The sequence below is a fragment of the Bombina bombina genome, chromosome 1 (assembly GCF_027579735.1).
Source record: "Bombina bombina isolate aBomBom1 chromosome 1, aBomBom1.pri, whole genome shotgun sequence".
NCBI lineage: Eukaryota > Metazoa > Chordata > Amphibia > Anura > Bombinatoridae > Bombina > Bombina bombina.
The window spans coordinates 544,980,512-545,005,868 of record NC_069499.1 but is presented as its reverse complement, the minus strand read 5'-3'; the positions used below and the strand labels follow the sequence as shown (position 1 = coordinate 545,005,868).

Here is a 25,357-nt window from a genome sequence, read left to right as displayed (position 1 = left end):
TTTCCTCGGCTCGAAGAGTCTCTGAGTTATCTGCCTTACATTGTGATTCTCCTTATCTGATTTTTCATTCAGACAAGGTAGTTCTGCGTACTAAACCTGGGTTCCTACCTAAGGTGGTCACTAACAGGAATATCAATCAAGAGATTGTGGTTACATCTTTGTGTCCTAATCCTTCTTCGAAAAAGGAACGTCTGCTACACAATCTAGATGTAGTCCGTGCCCTGAAATTTTATCTACAGGCAACTATGGATTTTCGACAAACGTCTTCCCTGTTTGTCGTTTATTCTGGTCAGAGGAGAGGTCAAAAAGCTTCGGCTACCTCTCTCTCCTTTTGGCTTCGTAGCATAATACGGTTAGCCTATGAGACTGCTGGACAGCAGCCTCCTGAAAGAATTACAGCACATTCTACTAGAGCTGTGGCTTCCACTTGGGCCTTTAAGAATGAGGCTTCTGTTGAACAGATTTGCAAGGCTGCAACTTGGTCTTCTCTTCATACTTTTTCCAAATTTTACAAATTTGACACTTTTGCTTCTTCGGAGGCTGTTTTTGGGAGAAAGGTTCTTCAGGCAGTGGTTCCTTCCGTATAAAGAGCCTGCCTGTCCCTCCCGTCATCCGTGTACTTTAGCTTTGGTATTGGTATCCCATAAGTAATGGATGATCCGTGGACTGGATACACTTAACAAGAGAAAACATAATTTATGCTTACCTGATAAATTTATTTCTCTTGTAGTGTATCCAGTCCACGGCCCGCCCTGTCACTTTAAGGCAGGTAATTTTTCCATTAAACTACAGTCACCACTGTACCCTATGGTTTTCCTTTCTCTGCATGTTTTCGGTCGAATGACTGGTAATGGCAGTTAGGGGAGGAGCTATATAGCAGCTCTGCTGGGTGAATCCTCTTGCACTTCCTGTTGGGGAGGAGTTAATATCCCATAAGTAATGGATGATCCGTGGACTGGATACACTACAAGAGAAATAAATTTATCAGGTAAGCATAAATTATGTTTTTTTGATGGTTGTAGATATGCAACAGATTTTGGGGGTCAAAGTTAAAAAAGTGTGTTTTTTTCCATTTTCTCATCATATTTTATAAAAAAAAATTATGGTAAATTATAAGATATGATGAAAATAATGGTATATTTAGAAAGTCCATTTAATTTGCAAGAAAAACGGTATATAATATGTGTGGGTACAGTAAATGAGTAAGAGGAAAATTACAGCTAAAACAAACACAACAGAATGTAAAAATAGCCCTGGTCCTTAAGGGAAGGAAATTGAAAAATGGCCTTGTCCTTAAGGGGTTTAAAAAAAAAAAACAAGATTCAGAGAGAATACTCAAGAACAGGCAAAAGTTCAGCAACTATATGGCAGCAAGGTGTCTGAAATGACAGACGGAGAGAGTAGTCCTAAAAATTGGCAAGGCCTACAGGAAAATGATGGGTTTAAATAGTCTGCAGGCTGATAAATTGCCTGTAGCTGTAGATAGGTGGAACTAGCTCATAAACACCCAGCAAGCTGGATACCCAGGTTCAATCCCAGTATGTGACACACACTATGTAACTTTGATTTCCTTTAGGCCACTGGTCTAAACGTCACATAATAAAACAGTATGCAAAGTCAATCAGCAGAACATACCAAACATTTTTAACAGATTTCAATAATAGTTAATTAGTACAAGAATTAATTTCTTAATCAAACTTTTAACTTCAACTAAACAAATACTGTATATAGGACTATGTTTATGATACTAATTTATTTTATAAAAATAAAAATTCAACTGATAAGATTTAATAGCTTTCAATTCCTCTTTGCCAAGGTTCAAATGACCATATCTTACTGTGTTATTACCTTTGTCATATTTAGTTTTTAATGTATTTATGTCTTTCATAACCAGTTTTGTAAATGTGTCTATGCTGTGGTCGTAATTTTGAGGCATAAACTTACTATGGGTCTTAAGTCCTAATACCTTTAAACTTAACCTGTTACTTTCACTCCCCTTATAAATAGTGGATACATCTGGTTTGTCATATGCATTGATAACAGAAAACATCGATTTCAATTTCAAAGTCCTGAAAAAATAAAAAAGGTCTTTTTTCACTTCAAAAAAAGTCACACTTAGGTTTAGAACAAAATGAGAGTCCTTGTTCAAGTAAATTAGATTCGGATACTGATATTTATACCTTAGAGAGGTTCACTACTAATGATTCCTCTTTGCTTGCATCCCGCGTCTGTTGCAGCTGCTGCGGTGTGGCACGACCTCCACGTCTTGTCTGCCTTCTGCTCCTGAGTCCCCTGTCGATGATCCTGATCCATTATTCGAGCTGGAGGTGCCTCCATCTTTGCGGTGTCTAGGATATCTCTGTCTGAGGAAACCGGAAATGCCACAAACGTCACTTCCGGTTTGATCCATTTTCCACCGGTATACAGATCCCAAGGAATAATCTTCCTCATTGCGCAAAAACTTAGTGCGCTTGCGTGCTTCAATGATGCCTCTCATCTCACCAATGGCTTTAGCTGTAGATTCCAGGATATTTTCCAGTTCTATTGTGGACAGGTATTCTTTAAGTTCCACCTCAAATTTTAACAGCTCAGTGTTTTGTAAAGTAATCTCCCTTTGCAGGTACTCTACTGTTAGGACCATCCAATCAAACAAGCATTTGTTTAAAATACGCTTGAACTTTTCACAATATTCTTTATTATTAAGCATTAGTGTGGGTCCTACATTCATTCTTAGGCCCCAGGGGATACGTCTTACACGATGATATTCTGCCAATGTTGCAGAGTAGAGTTCAAAGGAGACTTTTTTTGTGCGAAGTGTTTGCCTGTAATTTCAGCAGGTGAGGTCTTTAGAAAATCTCTAGAGCCACAAGCAAGAGTGGTAATCCTTGCAGCCTCAGTTTCAGTGTACACTTGGAATTAGTGTTATTCATCTCACTTTCTGTGAGATTTACAATTTCAACCACAGTGTTCTGCTCCATGGTATCTGTGTGCAATATCCAGTGTGGTCCACAAATCACAGTCAGCAATGGGAACAGCACAACAGACAAGAAGGTGCGATTCTGTCAGGGACTCCACACCAGGTCCCCAATACAAACCAGACAGTCCAAAAGACAGCAGCACTCACCATATCCAAAAATTACAGAAATGTATTAAAACACCAAGGTGCACAGAATAACAACGTTTTGGACCTCAGACCTTAATCATGTCAGTACACATAATGAACATACAAAACTCTTAAATAGGGGTTGGTACCAAAGCCACCCCCCCCCCCCCATTTTTACAACACACCTGTGCAATACTATAATGAGGCTGAGTGCTAGTATCCTTTAAAAAATAAATGTCTAGTTCCTACATATGACTAATGCATACAAAATAGCAACAATATAATAATAATAATAATATTATAAAATACTATCCTCTCTAAGAAATATACAAAATCAAAAGGCTAGATGTGAAAATTTTTATCTATGTGTTTAACATACCATTTTTAATTTTAACACAATAATTGATTGAACTTGTTTACTATGGACCTTAATAGGATACAAAATTGCATAAATATATTGAACCTAATAAAGACAGGTCAAAATCTCTATTAAGACCCATAGGACTCAAGGTCTCCAATCTGTCTATCCAAAACATTTCTTTTTGTTTAAGGTATAACTCCCTATCACCCCCACGCCTAAGATAGCCAATGTGGTCGATGATTTGGAATCGTAATTGACAAATATTATAGCCAGCACTAACAAAATGTTCAGCTACAGGGTTTTTGATTTTCAGTGTACGTCTGCCCACTGGAGTGGGTTGTCTTTTTTTATGACTTGTGGATTTTCCCTCCTTATATAAGGCTTGTGTTCCTTTCGGGAATGGTTCGTCGGTCCCCTAGTTAGGGGCTGCGGCTAGACTGTTGCCTTGTGAGATAGTGTCCTTGGGGTCCGTGATCTCGGTTGCCTCTATTCGTGGTGACCGTTCAGGTTCAGTGACCTGTTGGTAGATTTGCATCAATGGCGTCGCCTTTTGGTTTTTTAAAGGGTTCTTGTTCCCAGTTTTCGGACGAAACGGGGTCTTTTGTTTTGGGAATGCGTTTTTTGGGTGGTGCCTCCATGTGGTCTGCCTCTTACCCTCCCGTTTTGCCATTCTGTGCCCTCTTTGGCTTGGGTATAAATTCCCCATAAGTAATGAATGTGGTTGTGGACTCTTTCCCATTAAGAAGAAAAACATAAATTATGCTTACCTGATAATTTTCTTTTCTTCCGTGGGAAAGAGTCCACAGCCCCCTGCCCGTTTTTGAGGCATTGTTGTTTTTTATCTTCTGGCACCCTTTCACCTTGATGCTTCTTCCACTGTTCCTTGTCCTCGGCTGGTGGGAGGAGTATTTAAGCCTTTAGCTGGTGACTCTTTGCCTCCTCCTGGTGGTCAGGCTCTTATTTCCCATAAGTAATGAATGTGACTGTGGACTCTTTCCCATGGAAGAAAAGAAAATTATCAGGTAAGCATAATTTATGTTTTTAGCGCTCTCTTAGTTCATTCTTTTTTTCTTACTAACTTACACAGATCCATTTAGTAGATGCAAGTTTTTGTCTCAGTGGCTAGTATTCTCGCCCCAAACCACACAGATCAAATAGTCTTACAATTCCCATCTGTATTACTAAAGCAGAGACTAGCTCTCCTCTCAAACCACCTTCTTGTATATGACAATGCTGATCAAAAGAAAGTTCAACATATTGTGCCGAGCAACTCTTTCAAAAGCCAGCTCTGTTGTGGGTTGCCTCTCCGGTGCGGCTAGGGGAGCCACCCTTCAACACTGTGAGAAGCCGAGGTCTTTCCCTAGGGAGCCAGCTTTTCTACCCCAAAGGTAGACCCAGGTCAAATTTTGATCTTTCTCCCCATAGGGAGGTCAAGAAGGATCTTTGTAGGAGTTTGCGGTCTGCACTTGAGCCAGTTGGGTGAAAACAAAATAACCTTAGGTGAGGCAAAAGCACTAGGAGAACTCTCCTGCTCCACCAGCATGTTACCAGCACACAATCTGTTTTCATAGCAGAAAGGCTTTGTCCCGTGCATAATTGTGGTTCTTTCTACAAATCAGGTAACAGGATACCTTCCTCTGAGTTCACAGACTGCAGACACAATATAAGGCAATATAATTCTGCTGCATATCTTCTGTTAAATAGACTCAAAGAGGGTTTGTATTACTATGTATAGATCGTCCATATTAAACCTTGCAAGTCATATGAAAGGAACATCCAAAGAGAGTGGTATTCCCTCTTTGCTTACCCCGTTTACTGGAGGGATTCTATCTGCTGGTACCAACGGTTCAGAATAACTTACAGAGATGCTATTTCAATGTTATACCATTCAAAGCATCTACGTGTGTAGAAACAGCTACTGTATAAATTTCAATAATGGATGGTTGAAAATATAACTGATATTCGTGGATTATCAGTTTTCCATTGCTCTTATGTCAATATTGCCTGCCAGGACAGCTGCCTGAACACGCCCTTAATTGACAGAGATTTTTGTTATAAAAGCAAGGATCAAACAGGATCTGTTCACTATGTTACATTTATATCTCAGGATTGTCTCTCCATATTTTTTGAAATGCTAGGTCTAAGGGACCCATCCAAAACTGACCTTTTCGGTAATTTGCCAAAGCTTCATTACCTTTTTTGTGATTATGGGTATGGCCCTCTCAGATGAAAACATGCACTAATATTTCTATAGAATCTTTAGGCCTGGCTTGAAATTCCCCATCTAAACGTCTACCAGGAACTATAGATCACTCTTAGTCCTTGAACAAAAAAAAAAAATCTCAAAGCACTCACTGGTTCCCTTAGCATCACACCAATAGTTTGTTTCTGTTAAAAACATGATATAGAGCAAGACACTGTTATGCTTTAAAAAAAAACTTCAACAGAGTGGTGTATCACAGATAGGGATGAACCCAACTCAGCTATCGGTAACTTAGAGACTTACCTCCTTAGTTTGCTGCTTGATCAGCAGTTGTATCAAAGACGTTTCTATTACATGGTATTGTTTGTTGTGGGGATATAACAACCAGAGGACAATGTAAGCCTATGTTTAGTCTTTTTAATTGTATGCATATTAAATATTTAAGAAGAGCATCCTGATACCTGGCTGAGGTGTAATTATATTTACATAAACACTATACCATATAAGTTCTTTAAAGTGTGAGTTCAATTCTGGCAGTCACTGTTTTTCATGACAGTATTTTACTATATTTCTGTTTTTGTTCTACTGAAGATCACATGTGAGGGCATTTTAGAAAATAAAGACTTCTGGACTTTTTATTTATCATCTCTTCAAGGACTGGTACACTTACACAGCGGAGATATGTCACTTTATTTTTTTGTTATATTTATTTTATTTGTTAAAGGGTTTTGACAACTGACAGTGAAATACAAAATGTCTTGCAGTTATATCTTACCTACTTTTCTTATAACATATTCAAAACATTATAAGAAAAAAACATAATTTATGTAAGAACTTACCTGATAAATTCATTTCTTTCATATTGGCAAGAGTCCATGAGCTAGTGACGTATGGGATATACAATCCTACCAGGAGGGGCAAAGTTTTCCAAACCTCAAAATGACTATAAATACACCCCTCACCACACCCACAATTCAGTTTAATGAATAGCCAAGTAGTGGGGTGATAGAAAAAGTATTAAAAAAGCATACAAAAAAGAGGAACTGGAAATATAATTGTGGTTTTTACAACAAATCATAACCTCCAGAAAAAGGGTGGGTCTCATGGACTCTTGCCAATATGAAAGACATTAATTTATCAGGTAAGTTCTTATATAAATTATGTTTTCTTTCATGTAATTGGCAAGAGTCCATGAGCTAGTGACATATGGGATAGAAATACCCAAGATGTGGAAGTCTACAGAAGAGTCACTAGAAAGGGAGGGATACAATAAAAACAGCCATTTTCCGCTGAAAAAATTAAATCCACAAAAAATAAGTTTTTCTCATAAATTGAAAGAAAAAAACTTAAAACTTTAGCAGAAGAATCAAACTGAAACAGCTGCCTGAAGAACTTTTTTTTAACAAAGACTGCTTCAGAAGAAGCAAATACATCAAAATGGTAAAATTTAGTAAATTTATGCAAAGAAGACCAAGTTGCTGCTTTGCAAATATGATCAACTGAAGCTTCATTCCTAAAAGCCCAAGAAGTGGAGACTGATCTAGTAGAATGAGCTGTGATCCTCTGAGGTAGGGACTGTCCGGCCTCCAAATAAGTTTTATGAATAAAAAGCTTTAACCAAGATGCGAAAGAAAAGGCAGAAGCTTTCTGACCTTTCCTAGAACCAGAGTAGACAACAAATAGACTAGAAATTTTCCTGAAATCTTTAGTAGCTTCAACATAATATTTCAAAGCTCTTACAACATCCAAAGAATGCAAAGATCTTTCAAGAGCATTCTTGGGATTAGGACACAAGGAAGGAACAACAATTTCCCTACTAATGTTGTTAGAATTCACAACGTTAGGAAGAAATTTAAACAAAGTCCGCAAGACAGCCTGATCCTAATGGAAAATCAGAAAAGGAGACTCACAAGAGAGAGCAGACAATTTGAAAACTCTTCTAGCTGAAGAGATAGCCAAAAGAAACAACACTTTCCAAGAAAGTAGTTTAATATCCAAAGAATGCATAGGCTCAAAAGGAGGAGCCTGGAAAGTCTTCAAAACCAAATTAAGACTCCAAGGAGGAGAGATTGATTTAATAACAGGCTTGATATGAACCAAACCCTGAACAAAACAGTGAATATCGGGAAGCTTAGCAATCTTTCTATAAAATAAAACAGAAAGAGCAGAGATTTGTCCCTATTTGCAGACAAACCTTTATCCAAACCATCCTTAAGAAAATGTAAAATTCTAGGAATTCTAAAAGAATGCCAGGAGAATTTATGAGAAGAACACCATGAAATATAGGTCTTCCAAACTCGATAATAAATCTTCCTTGAAACAGACTTACAAGCCTGTAGCATAGTATTAATCACTGAGTCAGAGAAACCTCTATGACTAAGCACTAAGCGTTCAATTTCCATACCTTCAAATTTAATGATTTGAGATCCTGATGGAAAAACGGCCCTTGAGACAGAAGGTCTGGTCTTAGAGGAAGTGGCCAAGGCTGGCAACTGGACATCCGAACAAGATCTGCATACCAAAACCTGCAAGGCCACGCTGGTGCTATCAGAAACACACATGATTGTTCCATAATGATCTTGGAGATCACTATTGGAAAAAGAACTAGAGGCGGAAAGATATAAGCAGGTTGGTAAAACCAAGGAACTGCTAAAGCATCCACCATCTCTGCCTGAGGATCCCTGGACAGGTACCTGGGAAGTTTCTAGTTTAGATGAGAAGCCATCAGATCTATTTCTGGAAGACCCCACATCTGTACAATCTGACAAAATACATCTGGATGGAGAGACCACTCCCCCGGAGGTAAGGTCTGACGGCTGAGATAATCCGCTTCCCAATTGTCTACGCCTGGGATATACCCCGCAGAAATTAGACAAGAGCTGGATTCTGCCCAAGAAAGTATCCAAGATACTTCTTTCATAGCTAGGGGACTGTGAGTCCCACCCTGATGATTGATATATTCCACAGTTGTGATATTGTCCGTCTGAAAACAAATGAATGGTTCTCTCTTTAATAGAGGCCAAACCTGAAGAGCCCTGAAAATAGCATGGAATTCTAAAATATTGATTGGTAACCTCGCCTCTTGAGGTTTCCAAACCCATTGTGCTGTCACAGTCCATGTAGGATGAACAAAAGAGGCCCCCTGAATTAAACGATGATGGTCTAACCACAAAGTCAGAGAGAGCTGAATGTTGGGATTTAAGTATATCAATTGTGATATCCGAGAATAATCCCTGCACCATTGATTCAGCATACAAAGCTGTAGAGGTCTCATGTGAAAACGAGCAAAGGGGATCACGTCCGATGCTGCAGTCATGAGACCTAAAACTTCTATGCACATGGCCACTGAAGGGAATGATTGAGACTGAAGATTTCGACAAGCTGAAACCAATTTCATTTGTCTCTTGTCTACTAAGGACAGAGTCATGGACACAGAATCTATCTGGAAACCTAAAAAGGTGACCCTTGTCTGAGGAATTAAGAAACTCTTTGGTAAATTGATCCTCCAACCATGTCTTTGAAGAAACAACGCTAGTTGATTCATGTGAGATTCGGTTAAATGTAAAGACTAAGCTAGATCCAAGATATTGTCCAAATAAGGAAAGAATGAGATAGTACTCTAGACTTAGATACGATGTCAGCATTCCAAGATTTGAGCCATAAAGCTCTTCTAGCTAAAATAGCTAGACATAGATTTAACATCAATTTTGATGATATCAAAAATAGCATCACAAATAAAATGATTAGCATGTTGAAGCAAACAAACAATGCTAGACAAATCAGGATCTGTTTCCTGTTGCGCTAAGCTATTCAACCAAAAGGTTGATGCAGCCGCAACATCAGCCATAGCAATGGCAGGCCTGAGAAGATAGCCAGAATATAAATAAGCTTTCCTTAGATAAGATTCAAGTTTCCTATTTAAAGGATCTTTAAAAGAAGTACTGTCTTCCATAGGAATAGTAGTACATTTGGCAAGAGTAGAAATATCCCCATCAACTTTGAGGACTTTTCCCCAAAACTCTAATCTAGCCACTGGCAAAGGATACAACCTTTTAAACCTAGAAAAAGGAATGAAAGAAGTACTAAGCTTAATCCATCAGAAATAGCATCAGGAACTGGAAAACCCTCAGGAGTAACCACAGGAGGTTTATAAACATAATTGAAATGTTTACTAGTTTTGATATCAAGAGGACTAGACTCCTCAATATCCAAAGTAACCAACACTTCTTTCAACAAGGAACGAATATACTCAATCTTGAAAAGATAAGTAGATTTGTCAGTGTCAATGTCTGAGGTAGGATCTTCTGAATCAGAGAGACCCTCATCAGAGGAAGATATTTCAGTATGGAGATGAATCCCTATGAACGATAACAGAGAACCTTTGCAAAGATTTCCTGCGAGGAAAACCATAAAATCAATAGGTGATACTCCCTTCACATCCCTCTGACAAACACTGTATTTGAGAGGAATTGTGCTTCAAAATGCTTAGAAGCGCTTATCATAGAAGAAATCATAGAAATCAAGCACAAATTTACTTACTGCTTGCAGATCACCTTCACAAGAGCTGACTACAACAGTGCGACTCTAGGCAGGGGCCTCTACCCATTTGATCCAAATAATTGCTACCTTGTATACCGCCTATGTTTATAGCTTCGGAATCTGTTGGTGCTCTACAAATAACCGATAAAAATAAAATAATAATGCAGTGTTGCATCATGTAGGGAGATGGTTTCCAAAATCTAGGTATAAGTTGGGAGGCGCTATTAAGGCATATGTAAAATAATCCGAGAAGTAGTTTTACAGGATATATGGACATGTAAGTGAAAAAAAATGAGAGGGTCTAGATGTATTTTCTGAGAGAGTATCTTCTCCATTTTGTTAGCTAATCCAGACTAGAAATGATTGATAAGAGGGCAAGCCCGCTATATATTTGGGTATTTTATTTGTATACTTTTTACCTGACACACTTGCAGACATTCCTTTATAGTGTTTTATTTTCATTATGAGGTTTACTTTTTTTGGTTCCTGTTATTGATAAATAAATCAGTGAATATAACTTGGAAAGAACAGTGGTAAAAATGTATATAATTTAAATTTAACATAAAAAAAACCTGATTAGGTCATTCAGCATTTACTTTGTATGAATATTGTTCTTGTAAAAATACATATTGTTGAATGACAATTATATTCTAATCTTGGATTCTATTTAATCTTTATACTTTGCTTTATGTACTGAGACTTCCTGTATTTAGTGTCCGAACACTACTACTTGTTCGATGACTTTCCTCTATAAACTACTTATATATTCTATACTTTTTTAACCTATTATAATTTGTAACTGCTTATGTTTTTTCTGTTCCGTTTGCAGTTGAAATAAATCCAATTCATATTTTTGGCACGGATCAAAATGAAGAATTCAAAGAGGCAAATGTTGAAAATGTATCAGTTCTGGAAGATAAAACTCCAGAATGCCAGGATCCTGTGAAAGAATAATATTCTGCCTTTTTGTTCTCCATTCACAGTGGTTATAGTTGTGAAGGTAATTTAGTAATGTCCCTCATATTGAGGGTGAATTTCCGAATGAAAGCCACTAGTGATCAAACACTACAGACACTAACGGTGTACCTCCATTTCTTCAGCTGATTCTAAGACTGCTTATAGCTGAATATGCTTTAGTGGTTTTTTTCTGCAATAAGCTGAATCTCTCCTAAGAAATAAAGGATTGTGTAGGAAAACTATATTGTTGGTAACATTTTGGTGGTGTCTGTAAGTCATTGGCTGTTCTTCCATTTTGAACACTTCCAATCTCCTAAAGAAGGATACAAATAGTTGACACTGAAATTCATAAAGGTCCAGAGTAATAGACCAGATTGACCAGGACCAAACTGCAACACAATGTTGAATGACTTTTTTTTCTCTCTTAATCATTTAAAGCTGCTATTTTGTTGTGTAATGCATCATCAAAAGATCTGGGGTTTTTTTGTTTAAATATTTCTTATACAGCACCAGGACATATTATTTTGGCAATGTTTAGAAAGGAAACCAGGCTGGCCTTTTTATATAGTTTAAAATTACAGATTGCTGTACTGATCTAACTTGCATCACTAAGGAAAATATATAAAAACATAATTTAATAACTTCTTTCTCTAACTGTGAAATAAAGCAGACTTAGCAAAACCAAAATATTTTAAAAACTGTTTACTGCACCTAACCTGGCATACTGTCCACTTGAATGAACGTTAGATTTTGTTTTTTTTGCCTGATTTAAAATTGTCATTGCTGTTTTCATTGTACATTAAATTTTATATGTATATGGAGTTCGTCCTTTCATGGTGACAGTGTTTTTTTTCTTTATACAACTCTTATGTATTTGTTATTCCTTCCTTTGTCCTCCTTGCGACAAAATAGACGTATAAATAAAGCCACATGCTTGTCCATTTATGCTTTATGTTATATATTAATATGAACTATGATAAAATATCAAACACCAAAAAGTGAGCATGGACAGTGAGAGATCACCCTGAATATTTATGCAACCAGACTTGGGTACGCCAATGCAGAATGTACTAATATACTTTTTTGCATTTATACACCAAATCTGTTACTGTACACAATTTTTTTTGTTTATACTTTAAAAAGCAAATATTGCAATTTTTTGTAAAAATAATAATAATTGAAACTATGATTTAGTTCCACAGAACTTGTGTTGTCTTTTTTTGGGAAATTTAGATTACAGTTTCTTAAATGAAAAACTGTAGATTGGGAAAACTGGATATTTTATTTAACAAATTGCAAGATATGCTTTTAATGCAAAATAATTACTATCTCTTGATCAATTTTTTATGTTTAAAACTTTTTTAAATGCACGCTAGAAATGTATGTATGTCTGTTTGCATACATATACATACAGAAAGTGACACAATCCGACAGGAATGAACAACAGCTCAGTGGCTTGTTCTATGGCCCGTTACCACCTGGGAGTAGCTTCTTTTAGCCCAATTTTGTTTTTCATAAAGGAAAACTTTCCTGAAGTGTATTTGATCCCACCTCACAAGGTCAGTCCAGCCCCGAAATACCAGGCAATTCTCCTCTAAACAAGGGAAATTGCAACCCCACTCACCATGAAGCTCTAAACAATTAACATCTTACGCACCCACACCCCCAGTGCAATCTAACCCACCTACACTATTAACCCCTAACCTATTATTCCCTAAACCGCCAATACCCCACCGCAAGATACCCCTAACCTATTAACCACTAAACCACCAAAAACCCCATCTCAGACTACCTCTACACTACTTAATCCCCTAACAATTAACCCCATACCCCTAACCTAACACCCCTTAAGTTAGTAGTTAGAAAACTACTACTAAAAATAAAAAAACTCCAAACAGTAAGCCTATCCTAAAATGAAAGACCCCTTTAAAAAAGCCCACCCGAAAATAAAAAACCCCATACTAACACTAAAACCTACGCTATAAATTGCCCTGAAAAGGGCATTTTGTAGGGCATTGCCCTAAAGTTATTTAGCTCTTTTACTTGGCAAAAAAAATCCCTATTCTAAAACCAAAGTAACCCCCACCCCCCCAAATAAAAAGCCTATCTTAAAAACCTAAACTAAAAATTGCCCTGATAATGTCATTTTGGTAGGGCATTGCCCTAAAGTGATTATAGCTTTTACTTTTAAAAATAAATTCCTATTCCTATTATAAAATCCTTATCCTAAAAAAAAAAAAAAATGATTGCTCTGAGAAGGGCATTTGGTACGGCATTGTCCTAAAGTTTTACAGCTCTTTTGCCCTGAAAGAAAATAAATGCCCTGTTCTAAAAAAAAATCCTATCCTAAAAAAATTATTGCCCAGCATTTGGTTTGGTAATGCCCTTAGAAGGGCATATGGTAGGGCATTTCCCTAAAGTTATTATCGCTCTTTTCCCCATAAAAAATGCCTTATTTTTAATGTTAAACCCCAAAGATGGTACTAACCCAACTTGAATCCGTCTCCTAGGTGGGCAGCTGCTACTCCAAGGCGGTGCTCCTTTTCTATCTTCATCCATGGTGGTGGTCATTCTTCCCTTTTCAGCCATGGTGACGCTTCACTGAACTTCATCCATCTTCTTGTCTTCTGATATTCTCATCTTCGGATCTTCCGTCGACGATAGCCAATAGAAATGCAAGGGCACCCCTATATAAGGAGGAACCTCGCATTTAAACTTCAGCGTGCGTCGGTGACTGCATGAAGAGGACATCGGCGATGGCATATATGAAGATACGAAGATTGGAAGATGGATGAAGACTGGTCGGGTGGAAGAGGACATCCCCAGTGGAGAGGGAAGAACCTCCACCATGGATGAAGATAGAAGAGGAGCACCACCTTGTAGTACTTCAGGGAAGTTCTCCTTTAGGAAAAGCACAATTGGGTTAAAAGAGGCTGCTCCTGGGTGTTAACTCCCAAAAGATTTTGAGCTGTTGTTCGTTGATGCACGGCATCATTCCTTACTGTTGGGAAATACTGAACCTGGCCACCAGGAGGAGGCAAAGACACCCCAGCCAAAGTCATAAATACCTCTCCAACTTCCCCCAGTCATTCTTTGCCTTTCGTCACAGGAGGATGGCAGAGAAGTGTCAGAAGATTTCGGAGTAGTTTTTTAGGAGGGGTATCTGCCCTTCGATATGGGACTGGAGTTTTAAGTAGTCTTGTAACCCTCTCAGTGAGAGCATTGACAAAAGTTAGAGTCTGGAGATGCAGGGAGAGTCTTTCTGCGAACCCATCCAAACTGCCTGCTAACAGCTCCTAAGCAATCAGTGTTGACGAGTTTCACTGCCTGCTTGTTTTCTCACTCAAGTCCATGTCAGGAGCGATGCTATAAGACTGTCACACTTGAGAGGCTGTGTTTCTGCTCCACAGCATGGATTCTGGTAAGATTGTTTCAATTTTTACATATGTTGACAACGCTTGAAGACAGGGTCACAGTGTGGCTCCTTTTATCTTAATTGAATCATGGGTTAATATCTCCTGAGGGGGATTATTGAACAGTGGGGGTTAATCAAATGTTACTTTGATTTTATGCTACTTTATGTGTGAGATTTTATTGGACTCATAGACTGTCGTTATGTGGCTGGAATGCACAGGTTTTTACTTTCACTTTGAACACTGCATAGCTTGTAGCTTGGCACGCTTTTTCTCATAGCAGGGGCGGTCCTGCCTTGCGCACCACGTGACCGGAAGTGGTCTCACTTTCATTTCCTCTTTCCTGACCAAGCTGGCTGTCGGAGAAGATGCTTTTTCTCTGTATTGTCTGGGTCTAGGAGGTGGTGAGTGCCCCAGCCATTGGCATTATAAAGGTGCCGTTTTTGTCAGAAATAAAAAGATAGTTTTATTTTCTGTGTCCTACTGTCATTAGCTTAAGCTATGGAGGATTCTGATATACTTGAGGGTACTTCCTCTATTCCAAATAGTAATACCTGTTTATATTGTAAGGAGGCCTTGGTGTGCCTGCCCTCTCAACTATGTTCCACATGCCTTGACAACGTTATTAGGTCTAAGAAGTTTAACCCCTTTAGTACAACTGAACCGTCCACCTCTGAGGACTCGCCATCCCATGAGGTGCATACCCATCAGTCATCTACCTCTACACATGCAGCTTCCCATAGCACGCCTGATCCTCCATCTGGAGGGAGCCTTTTACCATCAGATTTTACCATGCAGTTAAAGACGGCGGTGTCTGAGGCCCTCAGTGCTTTACCTCGCCCCGCTAAACGCAGGTGAAAGGTAAAACATAGCTCTCCTGCCATGGGGTCTTCAAGTAATTTATTAGATTTATCTGTTTTTGCTCAGTTATCCGAGGATGAGTCACACTCTAAAGCTTCAGAGGGTGAACTTTCTGGGTCGGAGTTTGCTACCTCTAGGCCTCCTGCTGCAGAGGAACCAGCCTTTAGATTTAAGATTGAACACTTACATTTTCTTCTAAAGGAGGTCCTGTCTACATTAGAGGTTCCAGAGGCCAAGCTGCCTGATGAACCTTTAATTCCTAAATAAGACAGAGTTTACGAGGACAGGTTTGTGCCGTAAAATTTTCCTGTACCTGTAAAAATGGCGAACATTATTAAAAATGAGTGGGATAGAATTGGATCTTCCTTTTCCCCTTCGTCTTCCTTTAAGAAATTATTCCCGGTTACCGGACTCTCAATTGGAGTTGTGGGGTTCTGTCTCTAAGAAGGATGGCGCTATCTCCACGCTGGTCAAACATACTACTATCCCTCTGGAGGATAGCCTGTCGTTCAGAGAGCCGATAGATAAGAAGATGGAAACTTTTCTACGAAAAATGTTTCAACATACGGGATACTTGTTTCAACCGGCAGCGGCTGTTGCCTTGGTTGCTGAAGCGGAATTGATCAAGGTGGAGGGTCCCCTCAACGTTATCCAGGAAAGAATTAAAGCCTTGAAAATTGCTAATTCTTTTATCTATGATGCAAAAATGCAGATTATTCGCCTAAATGCTAAGGTTTCGTGCATTTTAGTGCAGACCCGTTGGGCGCTCTGGCTGAAGTCCTGGTCTGCGGATATGACTTCTAAGTCTAGACTCCTTTCCCTTCCCTTTTAGGGAAATATTTTATTTGGTCCAGGCCTGGACTCCATTATCTCCATGGTTACAGGGGGCAAGGGTGCCTTCCTACCGCAAGATAAAAAGAACAAGTCTAAGGGACAAGGCTCTAATTTTCATTCCTTTCTTTCTTTCTTTCTTTCTTTCTTTCTTTCTTTCTTTCTTTCTTTCTTTCTTTCAAATCCCAATGACAACAGTCCTCCCCTATGCCTGAGCAAACCAATAGTACTTGGAAGCCAGCTCAATCCTGGAATAAAAAAAAGCAGAGCAAGAAGCCTGCCGAGACTAAGTCAGCATGAAGGGGCGGCCCCTGATCCGGCACTGGATCGTGTAGGGGTAGACTGTCATTGTTTTCAGACGCTTGGTTAAGGGATGTGCAGGATCCATGGGTCCTGAAGGTCATAGCTCAGGGATACAAGATAAGTTTCAAATCTCATACACCCAAGGGCAGATTTCTCCTCTCAATCCTGTCTTCCAAACCAGAAAAGAAAAAAAAAAAAGGGAAGCCTTTCTGGGGTGCATACGGGATTGGTCCTCTTTAGATGTCATATCCCGGTTCCTATCGCAGAAAGAGGTTTGGGATACTATTCAAACCTGTTTGTGGTCCCAAAGAAGGAGGGAACTTTGCACCCGAATCTGGACCTAAAGTGCTTAAACAAATTTCTAAATGTCTCCTCGTTCAAGATGGAGTTCAGGAAGGACAGTTCATGACCACTATAGATCTGAAGGATGCTTACCTTCACGTTCCAATCCACAAAGATCACTTCCAGTTCCTAAGGTTTGCATTCCTGGACCAGCAATTCCAGTTCATTGCACTTCCGTTGGGTCTAGCTACTGCCCCAAGGATTTTCACAAAAGTTCTGGGGGCTCTTCAAGCCATTGCCAGAACCTTCTGATTCTGATACAAGCTCCATCTTTTCGTCTGGCGGAGGACCATTCGGTATCTCTTCTCTCTCTTCTTCGATCTCATGGATGGAAGATAAACTTAGAAAAGAGTTCTCTTATTCCAAGCACCAGAGTAGAATTCCTGGGTACTGTAATAGACTCCATATCCATGAGGATGTTTCTAACAGACTAGAGACATTGCAAGCTAGCTTCGGCATGTCTTGCCCTCCAGACCTCCTTAAGGCCATCTGTGGCTTAGTGTATGTAGGTAATTGGTCTCATTGTGTCCAGCATGGACATCATTCCCTTTGCCAGGTTCCGTCTCAGACCGTTGCAACTGTGCATGCTGAGGCAGTGGAGACAGATTTCTCTGGACAACTGGGTGAGAGAATCGCTCTCTTGGTGGCTCTATCCAGATCATCTGTCCTAAGGGACATCCTTTCTAAGACCATCCTGGCACAGGGCCTGTGGTCTCAGTTGGAACGCTCTTTTCAGATCAACATTCTGGAACTTCGGGCAATCTTCAATGTTCTGAAGGCTTGGCCCTTTTTGGGTTCGTCCTGGTTTATCAGATTCCAATCAGACAATATAACCTCGGTGGCTTACATCAGCCATCAGGGGGGACGAGAAGCCCCCTAGCAATGAGGGAAGTATCTCGGATTCTGGAGTGGGCGGAGGCCTACAGCTGTTCACTGTCAGCGATCCACATTCCGGGTGTGGACAACTGGGAAGCGGATTTTCTCAGCAGATAATCTTTTCATCCAGGGGAATGGTCTTTCCATCTCGAAGTGTTTGCGGAGATATGCAACAGGTGGGGGATGCCAGAGATAGATCTCATGGTGTCTCATCTCAATACCAAGCTACCCAGATATGGATCGAGGTCCAGGGATCCTCAGGTGGAGCTAATAGATGCATTAGTGGTGCCTTGGAGGTTCAATCTAATTTACCTTTTCCCGCCGTTACCACTCCTTCCTTGTGTAGTAGCCCGCATCAAGCAGGAGTAAGCATCAGTGATACTGATTGCTCCATCGTGGCCGCGAAGGATGTGGTTCGCGGATCTGGTGGGGATGTCATCTTCTCCTCCATGGAAGTTACCTTGTTGAAGGGATCTGTTGGAACAAGGTCCTTTTGTTCATCAAAATCTAGATTCTCTGAGGCTGACTGCGTGTTGATTGAACGCCTAGTCAAGAGAGGTTTTTCTGAGAGAGATATTGATACTCTTATTCAAGCTCATAAGCCGGTTACTCGTCGCATCTATCATAAGGTGTGGAGAACCTATTTATTCTGGTGTGAAAAGCGTGGATTTCCCTGGAATAAGGTTAAGGTTGTAAACAACATAACTGCAAAGAAAGTGTCCGTGCACTCAGAGAAACGGCTTTGAATAAAATATGTAGCCTATGATTTTACCAGTGCATCCGGATCAGAAAAACACAAGTGTCATGTATACTCATAATGTAATAAAGCTGAAGCAGACTTACTGGAGATTCTCTTGCCTTGTTCGGCATCTCATCCTCTCTGTTTATGCTGTGTAGCTCCAACGATCCTGTTTGCTTCCGGGTTCAAATGCCAGTCATTTCGTTACCAAGTCGTCACTGGAGAGCCCTGTGGGGATATCCAATCCCAATCCACAAAACAAAGAAAAGTCCCAGAACGGCTCCTCCTTTAAAGACGATATATTGATAAATAAAACAATCTTCTCAGCACACTTTAAAACTAAGGTCATAGATGCACCTACAGGTTAGGTAAGAACAAATGAGGTAAGGTACTCCTTACATCTGACGCGTTGTGGTAGTACCCGTAGTCATCAATGACTACGGGTACTACCGAAATGTGTCAGTTGTGTGGTGTACCTTACCTCATTTGTTCTTACCTAACCTGTTTATATAAGCCCATCTGGCCTGTCGAGGATTGAGTCGATGAGAAGTCTCTAGGTAAGTCAGGTTCTGGTGGTCGGTGAGAATCTGAATGGGATTAGCGGTGCCTTCCAACCAATGACCCATTCGGTCAAGGCCATCTTAATGGCTAAGAGTTCACGCTTACCCACATCGTAATTCCTCTCTGCAGGAGTAAAAGCGTTTAGAAAAAAAGGCTACAGAATGCGACTTGGAGGTTAAAGGATCCCTTTGGGTTAGAACTGCTCCAGCCTCTATCTCGGATGCATCAACCTCTAAAGTGAACTGTAGGTCAGGATCAGGATGGCGGAGCACAGGAGCAGAACAAAAAGCCTTTTTAAGACGAGTAAAGGTATATATGGCCTCAGGGGCCAATGTTTACAGTCTTTGTTCCGTTTTGTCAATTCTGTGAGTGGAGTGACTGTTTGGGAAAAGTTATTTTTTTAAACAAGCGGTAATAATTGGAGAACCCCAAGAATCTCTGCAATTCCTTTAATGAAGTAGGTCGAGATGACATAGCCAAGGAACCGGATCTGAACTTCATCAAACTCACATTTTTCTAGTTTGGCTACTAAAGAATTGTCCCTGAGATGTTGAAGTACCCATCTCACATGCTTATGATGCTCTTCCTGAGTGGAAGAGAAGATAAGGATGTCATCAAGGTAGACGATGACAGTGCGATTGAGGAGGTCACGGAAGACATCGTTGACAAATGCCTGGAAGACTGCAGGGGTGTTACACAGCCCAAAGGGCATTACGAGGTATTCGTAATGCCCTGATCTGTTGAAGGTGGTTTTCCATTCGTGGCCTGGGAAGATACGGATCAGATTGTATGCCCACGTAAGTCCAACTTGGTGAAGAAGTGAGCATTCTGGAGTGAGTCATAGAGCTTGGTGATCAAAGGAATGGGATAGGGGTTCTTGATGGTTATATTGTTCAAGGCCCTGTAGTTGATGCAGGGTCTGAGCCCACCATCCTTCTTACAGACAAAAAAGAAGCCTTCCCCAGCAGGAGAGGAGGAAGGGCGTATTAAGCCTTTAGCTAGATTCTCTTGGATATACTCCTCCATAGATTTGGTTTTAGCTTTTGAGAGTGGATAAGTCCTCCTTTTAGGAAGTGGTCCTCTGGGAAAGAGGTCAATTTTGCAGTCATAAGGACGGTGGGGTGGTAGCACGTTGGCTGCCTTTTTCTCAAACACATCTGCAAAGTCTGTATATACTGAGGGAAGGTTTGGAGGAGTCTGTATACTGGCTATGGGGTTATGGAGTAGAGGAGTGACTTTAGCAAGGCAGGAATGGAAACAGGAGGTACCCCAGGAGGCCAGTTGTCCTTCAGCCCAGTCCAACTGTGGATTGTGTATACGGTATGAAGGACTCCCACAGTCAGGGTCAAGGGTGCCGACTCAAAATGGATCAACCCTGAACCAAGGGGGGTGCCATCCAGAGTAGTTATTTTGAGACAATGTCTTTTCTGCAGAAGAGGCAAGCCAGCTTGAATCATATAACGGTGATCCAGAAAGTTTCCAGCTGCCCCTGAATCAATGAAGGCTTGAGTGTGGACAGTATTCTGAAGGAAGGTAAGGGTTACTGGTACCAGAATCCGAGTGGAGTGAGGGGATTTAGTAGTGATCATACTTAGAGCTACCCCAGTGTTATCCCCTAAGCATTGGCTTTTCCTGGCCGAATGTCACAGTCCTTTAGTTGGTGGGTGTTAGACCCACAATAAAAGCATAGTCTCAATCTCCTTCTTCTCTGTCTTTCAGATTCTGAAGTTTTGAAGGAGGAGAGATCCATGGGTTTCTCCACTGAGGTAACTGGAGCTACTGAGGGGGTAGAGGATACTGCTGAAACCAGAGGAATAGGAGGATGGGAGAGAATGACCCTCCTAGTTCTGTCTCTTTCAGCTTGTCTCTCCTGGAAGCGAGAGTCTAGACTGATACAATGCATTATAAAGTCATCCAAAGAAGAAGGAACATCACGATAAGTGAGTTCATCTTTGATGCATTCATGCAGACCCCTCCTAAAGGCTGCCTTGAGAGCACTGCCATCCCAAGTGGTTTCAAGTGCCAAGGTGCGAAACTCAATGGCAAGTTGTGCCACAGTTCTATTGCCCTGGCAGAGGTCCAGGAGAGAAAATTATGCAGCAGAGGTATAGCCAGAAGTTCCAAGCACAGAAGATAATGCAGAAATAAAAGCATCAGTATCATGCAGGAGTGGCGCATTCTGTTTCAAAAGGGGAGAGACCCAGGCTAGGGCCTTGTCTTTCAGTAAGGAAATGATAAAGGTGATCCTTGACTGGTGAGACTGAAAGGTGTGAGGATCATTGTGGAAGTGCAGCCTGCATTAGTTAAGAAAACCCCTGCACTTCCGGTGGGTGGTGCTTTAAGATGGCCGCAAGTTTGAGCGGCTCTGCTTAAATCTTTTAGTTTTTTCTCTGAATCTGACTAAAGCTTTCACCATCCTGCTACCCCTTAACAATTTAAGCTGTTCGGGAACCTCAAAGGATCAAGTTTGACACCTCTTGGCCCCCAAGAAGTCAGAAGTTGACAAGTACAGAGAGAGAGGCTCTAGGGGCAACATTACATGCTGTCGGGAGAGGAGTCAAGAATGGATACTTTTTTCACTAAAAGGGACAGTCGATCTCAAGACATGATGTCTTCCTTAAAGAAAATGCTGTTGCCGGCTTTGGATAAGTTAGAACTTACACTGCAAAAGTTGCTAACAGATACTCAACTCGAGAATTTTTTGCATCACCCCTCAAACTGGCGCCAAACCTCAGCAGAACCACTTTGTGAGAAGGTCTGCGTGATTCCAGAGGTGTATCTACCTGAACTGGCTGAGGGATCGCAGGGGCGACAGAAGCGGGCACAGCTACCCGATATGACTCTATTTATTATCGGCTCACCGGACTACTGCTCGACATCAAAAAACAGTGAACAAGATTCTATCATAGACACAGCAGCTCTGCGGTCGGGCAGGAAAACACCAGGCACAGCACTCACACAGCTGCATGTTCCGGGAACTTGCTTCCCCCCCCACCTGTGGATGAGAAGCGCAAATCTCCACCCTGTTTACCAGCTACACGGCAGTGTACAGCTCTGTGAACCAAAATCAGTAGTGGCTCATTTGACCCTTAAATTTGGATTAGTACTGCTTGCAGACGCTGACAGCCCAACTCCCCAGGTCTATACAGGGTATATTCGCAGATCAATGGGCATAATTGAAGAATGGGACACAGCTTTTTGCATATGTATGGCTCAGCTGGGAGAGCAGCTATTTTTTCCTCATTACAGCCTGATCTTCAATGCCTTAGTTGGAAGGGATACTTGAGGGCTGGTTCACCTACCGGTATCGGATGATCCTGTGATTCCACTCAGACAGGGTGCTGCTTCGATTCTGTTTTCAGCATTGTTGTGGAGGTATGGCATCACAATGGCGAACATTGGTCAGCATGATACAGGAGTAAATGAAGACAAGGCACTTTAATCTACTCTAGCTGATGTGCCAATAACATTACCTCTGCATAAAACAAGACTCTGAATAAAACAAAACCCTTTTATATTAATAAGTTAACACGGCATCCTCATTATAACACCTGTTAACGTTTATTCGGCTTATTCTTTTATTACAAAAGTATATGACTTTCACAAAAATTCTCTGACTTTGTGTCAGATTTATTTGACTTATACTCATATGTAAATTTTAAGTCTCCTCATGCTCGTATTGGAAAGAATCATCTAGGGGTCTGTCCATTGTTAGTTTTAGCCCTGTTGGCTCTTATGGTCTGGATACCAAATCTGTTCAATTTTTAGATTTTTTGCTAAAGGTGGTGCAACTTCTTAAGTCTGTGACAAGCAATATGTTAAGTAGCTGTTACACCTAGGTAAATATTCCTCATTTTATATTTAAAATTATACTTAACTGGGGTGCTGACCACAAATGTACCTTAACTGGGATTATATATGTAATATTGTGAGCATCTACAATATTTTGCTCAGGTGCAAAGACAAGGAAGTTGCTCATTACATAATTGTCTGCCAGTTTTATATACTGGCAGTAAAGTCAACATTCAAATCTTGTGGCCCTAAAACAGGATGACTGAAGGAGTAGGAATCTGGCACCTTACCTTCGTATATGTCTTACAATTAAAACACAACCTAACTCAGCCCCACTACTGTAAATTGTCATCAACACTTGACTGTGTTATTGTTGTTTGGTTTTATTTTGTTTGTTGGTTGTTTTATGTTTAAAAATGAGACACACTGGTTCTGTCCCCTAGACTAAACATTACTTATTGTACCTAAGCCCATTGTATAGGTAAACAGAATCTCTCTTTGTGGATACAGGCTTAATCTCAGAAACAATATTGTAGAATACATCCATTAGTGTGTTGTAAACCTTCCTAGGGGAACTACTTGTGTAACTGTATACTGTATTTATTTCCTGTCTCTCAATAAAAAAAGAATAAAAAAAAAGAAAAAAAAAAGAAAACCCCTGCAATCAGTAGTGCCTTTATACTTATCAGGCAATGGTATCCGGGGTATACTTCCAGAAGCAGAGGAAGAAGCCGCAGTACTAGGAGCAGAGACTGGCGGTACAACAACAGGGGTGGTATTCCTTGCTGTAACTAGTAAAGAGAGTTGAGCGGTTATAGCCTCTAGCTTGGAATCCATATTCTGCAACTGTGTGGTATGGGTTCCCAACATCTGTCCCTGAAGATAAACTGCTTGTGCCACCTCATCTCGCTCCACGGCCCAAGTATAATGTAATGCTTGTGGGATACTCCTCTATCAGACCGAACTCGGCCAGTAGTCTTGTTATCCCGCCGTTGAGCTGGAATGATATGGAATATCCCAGAGCAGAGTAGGTTTGCAAGATGAGATAAATGGCACTCACCACAGGAAGGATATTCCTTGGCAGCAACAGGCAGGAAACCAGAGACAAACCACTAGGGTGGTCAGGCAGGCAAGGTTTGGCAACAGGAAGGCAGTCCAGGGGAGTTCAGCAGCAGTATCAATCCAGCAGTTAAGGGTTAAAAAGGCAAAGTGGTCAGACAAGCAGGGGTCAGCAACAAAATAACAATCCAGCATACGAATCAAAAACACCCAGGATTCGTGCCACAGGAGATCCAGACCGGCTTCTGAAGGAGGAATTGTGCGGCGATGATGTCACGCAGAGAGGAGCCGACTCCCCCCTAGGCAACGAGCAGACAGCAGGCGCCGCATCCCTAGCAACAGCTAGAGTGGCGCGGCGCAACAGTAAGTAGCGATTGTAGAGCTGACTAAAAGTTAAAGTCAAGGTTATTTGGGCCGTATACATTACAAAGTCGATAGGTATATATGCTAATATGAATATTTGTAATGAGATACCAGCCTTTTAGGTCAGCTTGTATGTTTGAAAAAGTGATAGAAAGGCCCTTTTGTACTAAAGTTGCTATCCCACGCTTCCTCCCCTCTGTTGGTATGTACAGAATGTGTCCTACTCATCTAATCTTCAATTTTTCATATTGCTCTTTGTTCAAATGGGTTTCCTGGAGGAGGACGATGTCTGCATGTATTGAATGGAGATAGTGAAGAATTTTACTTCAATTAGCTGGAGAGGTAATTCCCCTAACGTTCCAAGAGACAATATTAAAATGTAAGGCCATAATAGTAGTAAGTGTGAGGATTTATGCAGTCTGGGCAGGTGCCAAATATGTGGGGCAGGAGGCAGGTATTTATGGGCGAGAGAGAGGAGTGGGAAGAGTACGGGTATGTTGTGTTTTCAATGTGTAAATATGTCTTAAGGCATTATGAAAATCAATGAGGGTGATTGGACTTACATAGAGGAGGCAAGATAGTTGCTTATGCAGGATGAAAATCATCTGAGCGGAGGCGGATCCAGGGGCAATCCACTTGAAGACCATGGCAGTAATCCTCTCTCTAGAATACAAAAAGATTACAAAGATAATGTAAAAGTATTATTTATTTTGTTTCTGAGATTCCATATCCAGATAGGATTCCAGCTCTTTCTGTGTAAGTAAAAATGTAGGACCCGCAGTAGTATGCAATCTTAATTTTCCTGGGGCTACTTGTCTACCCTGTTCATAAAGCTTAAAGCATAGACGTGCAAAATCTTTTCTAAATTTGATGATTTCAGTAGAAAAGTCCTGAAATATCAACTTATGTTCTTTGTAAAGAATCTCAGATTTACGTGTTCTATAAGCTCTCAATAGGTATAGCTTCTCTTGGTAATTTAGTCATTTGAAAATCATTTGTCGAGGTTTAGTGGAAGAGGTTTGAGTCCTATGTCAGGCCCAATCTGATGAACTAT

At 40.5% G+C, this 25,357-nt stretch overlaps 1 protein-coding gene across 1 annotated transcript in view; it reads left to right on the top strand.

Annotated features, from left to right (window-relative positions):
- The window catches only part of CARF (calcium responsive transcription factor), a 261,735-nt gene extending 249,751 nt beyond the window's left edge, over positions 1–11,984 (top strand). Inside the window, exon 15 of the mRNA XM_053698682.1 lies at positions 11,036–11,984. Coding sequence (XP_053554657.1) covers positions 11,036–11,160 — 125 coding nt within the window. The 3' untranslated portion in view covers positions 11,161–11,984. The remainder of the gene's footprint in view (positions 1–11,035) is intronic.
- Positions 11,985–25,357: the final 13,373 nt, after the last annotated feature.